At 39.8% G+C, this 12,586-nt stretch overlaps 1 protein-coding gene across 3 annotated transcripts in view; it reads right to left on the reverse strand.

Annotated features, from left to right (window-relative positions):
* Window positions 1-590: 590 nt before the first annotated feature.
* The window catches only part of LOC121525261 (proteinase-activated receptor 1-like), a 29,523-nt gene continuing 17,527 nt past the window's right edge, over window positions 591-12,586 (reverse strand). Inside the window, exons 4-8 of one of the 3 annotated variants that reach the window (XM_041811155.1) lie at window positions 11,877-11,930; window positions 10,070-10,153; window positions 6,314-6,397; window positions 4,018-5,170; window positions 591-2,260 (exon numbers count right to left, since the gene is read on the reverse strand). In XM_041811155.1, the coding sequence (XP_041667089.1) occupies window positions 4,044-5,170; window positions 6,314-6,397; window positions 10,070-10,153; window positions 11,877-11,930 (1,349 nt within the window). In that variant the 3' untranslated portion in view covers window positions 591-2,260; window positions 4,018-4,043. Of the gene's footprint in view, window positions 5,171-6,313; window positions 6,398-10,069; window positions 10,154-11,876; window positions 11,931-12,586 lie in introns of all 3 variants that reach the window. The other 2 variants (XM_041811154.1, XM_041811153.1) reach the window with 2 other exon arrangements.

The following is a 12,586-nucleotide window of genomic DNA, read 5'->3' on the forward strand; positions in this document are numbered from 1 at the left end:
TAATGGTTAACACCAGTAAAAACAAACAGAGGCAATGGATGGAAGGAATCATAAAGGGATAATATGGGTTAAAGGGAAACAGCACCCTCTCATGGTTAAAAAACAGACAACAGGATGCCTAATAAATGAGTAATAAAAAATCAGTCATAAGTTTTTTTTTTCCCTTTATTGAATGAATAACAAATTTACATGACAAGAAAGGGAAATTATCACAATAACAGCCACTTTAATTGAAAGGACTACAGTGGTGGAATGCAAATTGGGATCAAATAAATAAGAACTTCTCTAAAAAGGACAAAAAAAGATGTTTCCAGGTTTTCAGATAAGAGCACACTTAAGCCAAGGCATGACATGTTAGAATAGCAAGTATTTGGATATAGAGTTGTACAGTTTTACAGCCTTTCTGTTCATTTTTTTCAACACATTTTAAGGATTTAAAGTAGTGGGTGAAATCAAAGAAAAATCAGTCATAAGTGTATTAATGGTTTCAACACTTAAACATGAAAACAAACAACAGGGCACGGAAGGAAGGGTTCCCCAAATAGAGGAAAGAGCGCCCTCTTGTGGTTTGAAAAAAAAAACACACTGTGATCAGTTTTATTTTTCTCCATCATAGTCAGTGCATGTTTTAATGGCCAGGACAGTTCTAAACAAAAATGTTAAAAGATGTAGACATAGGGAGACATGATAACTATATTTTCATATCTTTTCTCTGATCCTGGTTGTTATTACATTTTTTCTTATTATACGTTTGTATATTTCTAAAGGACATATTCAAAATATCAATTAATAAGTGGAAAAATCATTCTAGTGAGACGGGCATAGTATAAGACATCTTCTTCACCTGCACAGAGATTGCACATGTGGCAGGATTTACTGCTTTGTTTTTACCAGTGTGACTGGTTTTCCAGTATAAAACACTGAGACATGCACAAGTACAGTAAGTACAGAGTCAGTTCAAAAAGCTGGGCCTTGCACAAATGTAGCTGATGACCCCTGCTGTATATCATGGTCTGAAATGGGTCAGAATTCAGTAGAAATAGAGGGAGGGTACACACAAGTTACATCCTTGTGTTTAAAGTGGAGCCAATGCAGAAGAAACTGCAGTTCCTTGGGTGTCCACTAGAGGCTTGATCCAAAGTCAAGGAATTCCCATCACATCCCATATTAAGTTGCCCATTTCTAACAAAAGAAATAAATAGGTTAACAACATAGTATAAAAACATTCCTGCCACCTGTAGCAATTTTGTCATTGCCAAAGACAAAAAACATTGTCACCCCCCCTTTTTCCCCATGCATCTGTCTTTTGTAGATCCAAGATTATATGTTGTTCATAAACATAGGGGATGTAACTGGTCAAAAGGTAAGAGAGGTCACAGTTTGGTTCAAGGCTTGGCTTTAGGGTCACAATTTAGTTTGATTTAGTTCAAAAGGAGAAAGAAACACATTTTTTGGTAATTTATAATTTATTTTGAAATGAAAGTTACATCTTGTGTTGTTTAGATTGACCTGTAAAGGCTGGTAAAACTTGCAGTGTACTTAACATTAAACACAAAATACAGGGAAAAAACAGCAAAATGATTTGTAATGAAAAGCAACACAAAAATGATAACATCTGATTTTAAAGGTAATAAATACACAGAAAAAAGATATAATGTAAACCTGTATGTATCATGTGTGATTTCTGAGTAGTTTTAAGTATAACAGGAGGTTGATATTGCTTAACTGTATCCTTCTTGTGATTCAAGTCACTGTATCTTCTCCAGGCATTGAAGCTTCTGACTTAACTTGCTTATGTTCAAGTTTTCTCTCTCTCCATCTGAGTGGGTTTAACCCTGCAAGCTCTAAGCTATTGTTGAACCATTTTGTCTCGTCTGGACTTATTGTTTTAAAAAGCTTGTGAAACATCAACCCTGTGGTGCACAGTCAAACTCCAAAACTAGTTTTTCAGGACATCCTGGGCTTAAAGGATATGTCTGCTGCAGTAATGTGACTTGAATTAAAAAAAAAAAACAAAACAAAACAAGAACACGGACAAAGATTTTTATGTGTGACACACACTGAACAAAAATGACTAATACTTGTTTTGCACAGACTTGTCCCATCTCTTGGGGACTAAAAAGTGAAAAAGTATTTCTGTTGAATCCATTTGTGCCATTATTCACAGCAGTTCCTGTCTGCAGTGTCACAGAGGGTCACGTCACAGGCTCTCTATTGTTCTCTCTCCATGATGAGTTATTCAGGCCGTCTCCACCAGGATCTGCGCAGTAAGACAAAGCATAATGGGACGACGGAACAGTCTGCCATTGGTTGTCCCAGCCTGTCACAAAGTGTTGTGGGATACAAAATGGCCACTAGCCACTAGCAGCAGAAGCAATTGACAGTGGGTTAAAAATGTATAACACGATGGTCAATGTAGGATTCACTGGAATACTTGCTACAAAATCTTCTGTAAGGAATTCAAAGGCATGTATAGTATCATTGGTGCAACACAATGGCTGGCTTCAAGAGAAAAAAAATAGTAAGAGGCTACAATTTCAACAGTTATTTAAATTATTATAACCTTTATTGTAACCTGTGTTACTTTTTGTCCTAAAAATCATCAGTCTTGGAGGGTTGTGATCCAATTCTTGACATGCCTGTTTCAAAATTAAGGCACACCAACAATATAATTCCTGGGGACTTTTACAGTGAAGAAATTGTTGAATGAAAAATGTATATTTAAAATAGTAGAGCTTTAGCAATTAGCAGTGATTTTTGAGAACAATGTCAGCGTTAAAGTATTTACAGCCGATCATTTGACTACCAGTCACAGCCACAGCCCATTTCTCTAAATCAGTGGTTCACAAGTGGTCTAGCCAAGGGACCCTTCACAGGTTCCATGACAAATCGTGACCCAAATGTCTGATATATTTATTAATCGATTGGATTTATTTCATAAAACATAAGCTTCATTATTCTCATGGAAATCTGCTTCACAAATAACAGAAAGAGTTGATGGGAGTTAATTTTCATGGAAATGTTGATTGCACCAGTAACCAACTGCTGTGTCTATCTTTTTCTGTCTGAGTTGAGCCTTGGTATACTGTCCAAACCCTCATGCAATAACAAATAACTTTATTTACTTTTCCCATTTCCAGAGAGCTCCCACCGATTCTCAGCAAAAATTAAGAGCAAAGATGATGGAGTCTTAAGCCAGAGTAGAGATCGATGCTTAAAAAAAGGAAAAAAATACTAAGTGTATTTGTTAGAAAGAGACAAATTCGATGGTCACTTTCTATCGTGTTGAAAACAGAAAGTTTGACAGAAAAAGATGATGGAGACAGGATGGAAAGTTGTGTGACTAAACCATCCTGAGCTTCATGCCAGCTCACAGATGTGCCTATATTCTCATTAAATAGCTGTTAGTCTTTAAACCGGTGGTCAGGTAACAGTAGCAAAAGTTTCTGGGGAAATGCCTGAACAAAACTCTAAAAAAATCTAGAAAAAAAAATCTCCAGCCTTTTTCTTACCCTAAGTTTCTCTTAAAGACCATAGAGGAATCTCCTGTTTGGGTAAATTCAAAATGAAAATTCTTGAGTAATTCAGGGAAAAAATTCTGCAAAGTAATTTCTATTTCCTGTCTGTCATTAAACACTTAAATGAAGGAACAAAAGTACCTAAAAGACCCACTGAAAACAGCCCCGGATCCACTTTTGGGTCCTGATCCACCAGCTGAGAACTGCTGCTCTAACTCATCTTGGACTCAGAGGAGGTATTATCACCACCAATTGTTGGAGAGCTGGACGTGCTCATGTCGAACTGAGTCACCCCAGGTGCCTGTATACTGAGACAAGAACAGTAGTCCAGTTACAGTTCCTAACAGCCTGACTTAACTGTGTATGTCAACGTATTAAGTATGTAGTGCAACCAAAGACTGAAGCAATCTGCTTTAGCAATTTTAAACCTTTTGTGCCCCAGTGTGATAAAGATTTTAAAAGATGTAAAAGGAGCCATGCTTTAAAATTATGGAATTACCCTTTGATGCCTGCCTGATGTGCCTATCAGACCGTTTGCTTCTTATATTGGCTGCAAAGGTTCCCCTGAGAAGAGTCACGATTGATGGGTAGTGTGTTCTTTGTAGCATTTTTTTTGCTGTTTGATTTCACTGTGATTTGGCTGGTGGACCTGCTTGTATTGCTTGGACCAGATGGTGACCGACCACCATTGGTGCTCTGCTTGGTCTTTTGGCACCCCATCATACTGGATAGCTCTTTCTGGAACTGGGATGATCCAAAGTAGTAGACCAGAGGATCAAGGATGCAGTTGAGACTTCCTAAACACAGACAGACTAAATAGATTACATAGAGCCTGTCAGGATTCATCTCTTTCTCCTGGTCTTCTATTTCTTCAGAATACATCAGCTGATGCGCTAAGAGGACAATGTTGGGGGGTAAGAAACACAGCACAAACATCACCAGTACTGTTGCAGTCAAGAACACTGCTCTTCTTTTTTTCTGTGAGTGGTCTGGAACCTCTGGTTTGACTTTACTCAGAGTCAAAATCACCCAAGTGTAGGACACCATGGTGATGATGAGAGGCAGGAAGAAGAGGAGGAGGCAGAGGGTGATGTAGTATGTCTTGTACCACAAGAAAGGCTGTGAGGGTTGGATGTCATGGCAGGTGGTGATGTTCAACTCTGTGAGGTTGAAAGTCTGCTCAGTGAAGAGGAGGTGCATCAAGCCGACAAAGGAGAGGATCCACATGGCTGCACAGGCAATGACTGCCTTTGCAGGACTTCTCCATGACAAAGACTGGAAAGGATAGACCACAGCGAGGAGCCGGTCCACGCTGATGAGGGAGATGAGCAGAACGGAGCAGTACATGTTCCAGTAAAAGGCTGCGGTGACTATACGGCACATGGCACGACCGAATATCCAGTCATTTCCCATGAAGTGGTAGGAGATCTTGAAGGGCAGCACCATGGAGAAGAGCAGGTCAGCACAAGCCAGGTTCATCATGTAGATCACTGCTGGCTTCTTAGGCTTTATTCTCTTTATAAAGATCAGCAGTGCACAGATGTTGATGGGCACACTGAGGAGGCAGACCAGTGTGTAGAAGGACGGGATGATGGTGGTGGATAATGATCCTGTTAGAAACCACCGTGCCTCCTCTGAGAGATTCTGCCTGCCTAGGTTAGTTAGTAAAAGAGAAAGGAGATTAATGTTAATTATGCACATTTATAAAAAGACTTAAAATTCAATGAGCAAAATTTGAGTCGGTTGTTTCTTAACATTGAAAAACCCTAAAGTACAAAAGAGAGCCTTTTATAGTTTGATAATAAGTTTCAAGACACTTTTTATTACCATTACAGGTCCTAATAGGGAAGCTACATTTACCCCAGCATAGTTTAGCAGAATCTGATCATTAACGAGTAATCTGAAAATTTTTAAATGAGGCGTTATTGGTTCAATTCATTTAGGTATAGGCTATGATTTTGTCTATAGTGGTGAGGATGACCATGCCTGTCTCTGTTTGTCAGCCCTGCACTTTGCTGGCAACCAGTCCAGAGTGTACCCAGCCTCTGGCCCAGTGACAGTCGGTCTGGGCTGCAGCCCCACACAACTGCAAAAGGGATAAGCGGAGTGCATAATAGATGAAAGCCAAATTGGACTTTGCAAGAAACTCCAAAATGAAAGCCAAGTGGTCTTTCACATATCTTTGCACTGATGAGAGTCTACTGTCTAGCCACTCTACCAGATCGGTGGAGAGTTGCAATGATAGTTCTCCCTCTAGAACTTTGCCCCGTCTCTACACAAAATCTCTGGAGCTCAGTTGGAGTGGCCATCAGGTTCTTGGCGCCCTCTCATACTAAGGCCCTTCGGCCAAGTCTGAGGCCCTGAGTACTTCAGAGCAGGTTTTTTTGAGGGTATTTCTGCACTTTTTCTTGCAACAACCCTGCCTCTGACATCTACAGGCAGTTTCTTTGACCTCATGGCTTGGTTTTTGCTCTGATATGCACTGTCAGCTGTGAGGCTTTCTATAGAGAGAAGCGTGCCTTTCCAAATCATGTCCAATCAATTTAACTTACTACAGGATGACTCCAAGCGAGGTGTAGAAACACTCAGCAAAGATTGAGAGAAGTACCTGAGCTTGCAAAGGCTCTGAATACTTATGTAAAACATCTTAGTTTTGTCTGTCATTTAACACAAGATGTTAACTATCAGGTTAACTTTTGTTTCCTTGTTTGAGTAAAAAGACCTGATTTTCTGCATTTAATAGAATAATAGAATAATAGATATCAGATACGATCCCTCAGGTTATCTTTTGTTACCTTCATCATCTTCATAACGGGGGGTTATCTCAGGTCCTCTGGGTTGTCCATAATTTGGAAGTATGTTGCTCAGTATGACGGGTTCTGTAAAGACAACGGTCATATGTTTCAGATGAGATACAGTGATGCTTTTTAAGATTAAAATCCTTTGTTATGTTTTTTGTTTATTCACATTTTGCAATACATCAAACTCTTCTAAATTTGGGGTTACTTAACCCTCGGATCCTTCTATGTCCGTTTTGAGGACATTCATCATTTTTATAATCTTTTTTGAGTTGATAGTCACATCTGTATAGATTGGGGCATCAAATTTGGCCAAAGTTATTATTTTTCTTCATATTAAAGAACCCATAGAACTTGACTGACGCAAAATAGCTCCATCCATCCTTGTTTGTTCGGAGTCGGACACATAGACTTCCATTAAAAACACGTTTTTTGACTGTGTGTCTATGGCACTGAAACAACTTTTAGCAACTGTTTCTTTGCAGTCATTCGATCACCAGGGATCTAAATTTCACCATTCCACAGTGATCCAGCAGATCGCACCAGCGCATCATTTTAACCCCTTCGGCACACACACGATTTACCTTCCATGGACTCAGACTGCTTGGAGCGCTATTTCACCCACTAAACATCATCAGAATTAAATGAACCGGGGCCCGCCGGTAGTCGAGTGGTTACGCGGACGGCTCGGGTTCAAGTCTGGCCTGTGGCACCATTTCCCGCATGTCTCTCCCTACTCTCTTCCCTGTTTCTGAGTCTATCCACTGTCCTCCCCATCTAATAAAGGCACAAAAAGGCCCAAAAATAAATCTTAAAAAAAAAAAAAAAAAAGAATTAAAAGAACCGATTCATACCACTAGATATGGATGTCTGACAGTGGGCTACATGTGTAAGAAAAAGTCTGTTTTTCAACTGCTCAGTGAGACATGGATGAGGAAATTCACCTCTGATATTTCTTTGGAGTTGTCTGCAGCTAATATCTTTGTAGAGTACACACGAAGCGTCTGGAGACAGTAGAGACTGGTGGTAACCTGGTGCAACCAGGCGGGTAATCCCAGTGTAACTCAATTAAGGGGTTTGTGGTCTGTGATGTGTTGCAAAACAGGGTGTAATATTGAGTTCACACCAAGGGGCAACCTCCGGTCCTGAAAAATGAAGCCAATGAGGAAGTGCAAAAAATTGCAATACCACGAGTGTCCGCTTGAGGCTGGCTGCAGGAACACCGGAAGTCCCATCTGCACACCTGTTAAACAGCCAGTTTTTACACTAAAAATAAACTGGTTTACAGCCTGCTTCAAAAAACCAAGTGTGTCTCATTAGCTAGTGTGTTCATGTGCTCTCACTGTACAGGGGGTGAATTTTTTGGACCACAATGGTTTAGATTATATTTAGGAAAAACCTCACTGCGGACTGATTGGCGTGTCTCATTTGACTGACGGATAGCTCGACAGGCAGAGGCTACGTTTCTGTCAACCAGATTGCTAGCTAGCTAGCTGACAGGAAGGTGCACTTAGTGGGCGGTCCTTAAGGTTGATTGAAAGTTCGATTGAGACCATGATTTCAGTATGGAAGCCGCTGCGGATTGGCTTCAAGAGCTGTTTGAGTCTGCCTATTGTAAGCAGACAACTGATGTCACACAGGGTTTGTCATATTCTTTCTACAGTCTGTGGTTCACACCAGATGGGAGTGAAATCATTTGTGTAAAATAATTACATGTAAGTCAATGTAAAGACGCAGGTGGATGCAAACTTGCCTCAGTCGGTGCGAATCGTGCAAATTAAGTGAGTAATTGCCAGGAATCAGGTAAATTTGCACTGTGTTCAACATGCTATTTGCTGAATTTGTGAGAATTGAAAAATCTGAACTCAAGCAAATCACTCGCACTGCGATGGCCAATCAGCATGGAAATCCTCGGGTGGCATGTCTCACATGCATCACCAGAGGATCTCCAAACTAGATGCCTACATTTTTTTGGGATTCCCACATGTCATGTCGTTCCAACAAGATGGGAGTCCTTCTACAAGAACCACCATAACAATAGACCAATCTATTTAAAAAAGAAATGCATAATTGTACCTTAACATCAAGTCACGGTACCTTGATGTCCACAGTAAAAGAGCCTTTAGAGGTTATGCTATGTGAACTGCGATTTCATCCACTGGTTGTTGTTTGTTGTTGCTTATTGTATGTTTTTATGTATACAGATATGGACCTATGGGTCTGGAATAAAGTATAAAGTAAGTAAAGCTATCTTTCAGTTCACTTTAAATCACATTCCAAATTATAATACAGATTATAGTTTTCTCTTATTTTCCTACATATTAATGCAAATGACAGAATATTTTTCAAGTCATCAGCTGTTAGCATAATTCAAATGTTTTAGAACAAACTTCCTAATGATAATTAAAAAAAAATGAAAACCTCAAAATGCACTGTTCCACATTATTATGCACAACAAAGTTTGAAATCATTTTATCGGCTGTAAAGAAGTGAAAATGGTAATTTGTTGAATTTGCAGGATTAGGAGGTCTTATTTACTGAAATCAAAGCTATTTCAATCAAAAACATCTTAACAGGCCAAGATCCATGTCAACATAGGAGCCCTTCTTTGATATTACCTTCAGTATGAAGGCACTGAAGGGTTCAAATGATTTAGGGAATACATGCAAATTGAAAAGTTACGATCAGAACTGAAGTTGGACAAAAGATTCAATGCAGTAAAACACAGGAACTAAACACTTTTTGCACAAAGAGTGAAACATCATTTTCTGAAGGGGTGCACAAGGGTTAATGCATTTTTGCAAATTAAAACCTTTTTTTTTTGCCACTTTTAACCCATTTCTGCCTCTTTACAAACCTTTCCACCGCTTTTCAAACCATTTTTTATCACCGTCTGCCTATCACTGCATCTGTTGACCTATTACTGCCCCTATTAACCCCTTTTTACCACTTTTTTTCTACTTTTAACCCATTCCTGGTATTTTAAAAATCCCATTTCACCTCATTTTCTGCCCATTTCTGCTATTTTCATTCTGTTTTTAAGAAAAGGGATTTACATTTTTAAGAAGGCTATATTCTACAGCACAAATGAATAGAAAAATATTAAAAATATATTACAATGGTTATCACAGCTTAACTACAATGGATCATGATTTTGCTTACCCCCATGGTCCCCCACCCTCTCCACCATAATAAAACACAAAAAGGCTTTTCCAGCTACTGGATGCTAAAAGAGCTAATATCACAATTATTGATGTTTGGCTAATAAAAAGAGACATATTGTTCCAGACCAGGCAGCCACTGTAGGCCCAAGGGGTCAAGCATATGAAGAAAGCTTAAGTGACAGAGGTGATGTGGCTTCTTCCAGGCTTGTAAAAAAGAAAGCGCAAGGTCAGGACCAGAGGGAGTCCAAAATGATCATTATTCAAGCTAGCACCAGCCATCGGCTCAACCAACCAATTGAGAACAGCACAGGAGGCAGCATGAGAGGCATTAACATAGGAAAACGTTGCTGGGTCGCAGTGTCGTGTACCTTGTCAAAAGTCAGTCACCAGTAAAAAGTCTGGGACTCACTGGCTCAGAGGATTAAGAGGGCTCAGGTACATTTGTTGTCTTTGCAACTCATCTTGCAGACTACAACTTGTGGACATCCCAAAGGTGAGTCATAACAGACCATTTGACTTGATTCTACTGATTTCCACTGTTAACTGAGAAAAGTTGAGAGGTGATCCCTAAGGTGGGTTTTTTTGTTACCTTTATCTTCATTTTCTACATCAGGGTCAGTTGTCTCTGGTCTTCTGTGGTTGTTGGGTGATGTGGAACTTTGGCGTTCTTGTTCTGAAAAGAGTAGGGTAGAATGTTTCAAATGAGATACAGAGATGCTTTTTAAGATTTACATCTTCACGCTACAACAATATAAAATCACAGAGCAGTTCATCTCTGTACAGTCTGATCTTAGCTGATGTCACTGCCTTAATTAAAAGTTAACAGTCAGCTACATGCTGTGTTCTTGTTCATTATGAGGTAAATTTCCCAAATCTATCAGCCACGGTGGCCTACAGATCATTGAAAGTGTCATAATGGAGTGATTTGTACCAGAAAACAGTAAATTTAATCCCTAACTTCTGTCTCTGCTCTGGCACAGAGCCAGATAGCTGCACTATGATCAGAGTTCACTGTAAGGTCAAGGGGCAGACTAATTGCAGGAGTGCTTGTATAGTTTTCACTTGAACCAGATGCAGCAGGAGCAAACATCTTACCAGCTGAAGGTGTGTTTTAATCCATATTTTACTTTTTAAGTCCTGGATGATTTAAAGCAGCAGGCTATAGCTGTCTCTCTACAAGCAGACCGTTTATTCCCTCGTGTATGTTAGCGTCTCAGTGCTAAAGTTAAGTATCTGATGATAGACACTCTTACTCTTTCTGTCAAGTCTGTCACAATAAAAGCTTGAAATGCTAATCCTCATTGAATCAGACTTATTTTGAAGAGAAACATGGTGATGGATGTTTTCAGCTGCAATTTAACAGCAAAGATGTCTAATAAACTGGAGAAAAGACTTAAAAAAGAGAGTTGTTACACAGCAGCATAGCAAATAGATGATTCCTCCAGGCAGGCTGTAGGCTTTCTTTTTAAATTAATTCTCATGAGTGGGTGTGGCTTCAGCTCATTCAGCTGACCATCTCAGACAAGCGGCAACCTTCGGTCCTGAAAAATAAAGCCAATGCGGAAGTGCAAAAAATTGCTATACCGCGAGTGTCCACTTGCGGCTGGCTGCAGGAACACCGGAAGTCCCGTCTGCACACACGTTAAACAGCTGGTTTTGACGCACAAAATAAACTGGTTTACAGCCTGGTTCAAACACCGAATGTGTCTCATTAGCTAGTGTCTTATTGCGCTCCCACTGCACTGGGTGAAGTTTTTTGTACCACGATCGTTTGGATTATATTTAGGATAAAGCTGATTGACGCATCTCATTTGATTGACAGATAGCTTGACAGGTAGAGGCTCAGTTTCTGTCAACCAGAATGCTAGCTAGCAGGCTGAAAGGAAGTAACGCTTAGTGGGCGGTTATTTAGTTCTGCTGAGACCGTGATTTCAAAAGGGAAGCCTCCACAGATTGGCTTCAAGAGCCGTTTGAGTCCGCCTATTGTAAGCAGATGAGTGACGTCACACAGGGTTGGTCCAATTCTTTCTACAGTCTGTGGTCCCAGAGCAGATTTTACTGCCTCATTTTTTAATGTTTTTGAAGCTTGATTTTATAAACTTAAAGATGTGTTTCATGACTGAAATCTGGCCCGTTTGTTCATAACATAGTAGGCTGTCATACAACAAACCTAAAATAGATTTTTTTAACCACTTTACAGGGACTTTAACATGCAGACAAACAGTGAAAGCATCCATAGTGCCTTGTTTTGGTATTTCTATTAGTTAATACCTGAACCAGAAAATTCTTGTGTTTTGTACAAAAGACATGGAGCCTGAAAATGGGATGCTGACAGACAGACTGAGATGTATAATCACCCTTGATAGGATGCTATCCTTCACGTCATCTCAACTTACCTTTTGTTTTAGTGGAACCAGGCGGCGGAAAACCTGCTCCAAAGAATGGAATAACTGGGGAGAGAAAGCAAAACACGTTAAGCCAGCAATACAGGTGGATTTGGCCCTGATAGTCAACTCTGATTTTAAAAAAAAAACATTATTACAACATATTATTATTATTATTATTTATTATTACCATAATTGTTATTATCGCTAATAATTTTTTGTTTTTAATATTGGCTTGAAAGTTAACTTTTCCTCGTCGATGGCATCGTTGTATCTCTGTGACCCACTGACCCTTTTGTCTCGCTGCAGGATAAAACGTAATTTTGATGGAGTGATGGTTTATGATTTGGAGTCTGAGATTTGTGTCGTATTTTGAAAGAACCAGATATTCTACGCTTGTGACTTCCTGTTTGGAGCTTTTTGATCAACGGAAATTGACGTGGTTTGGCAATGGCTGGCGCTGAAAATATACCTGCAGCGCATCTCGAACAAAGCGCAGTACTGCTGCCGAATCAGAGTATGGGCATAGAAACTGCTCTGATAGACTAGAGAGGGAGCGATTTGCTCCGCAGTACGATTCGCTGACAGATCACGGGGAGGTAGCTGTATGTGGAAATTGAAGGTAACTCTACTTTCCTAACGTTACTGATTTATTGTGCCTTATTGCCTTTATCCCCAGCCAATCAGAGTGCTTGTAACAGTCTGTCACCACAATATGCCCA

This window comes from Cheilinus undulatus, linkage group 17 (genome assembly GCF_018320785.1).
Source record: "Cheilinus undulatus linkage group 17, ASM1832078v1, whole genome shotgun sequence".
NCBI lineage: Eukaryota > Metazoa > Chordata > Actinopteri > Labriformes > Labridae > Cheilinus > Cheilinus undulatus.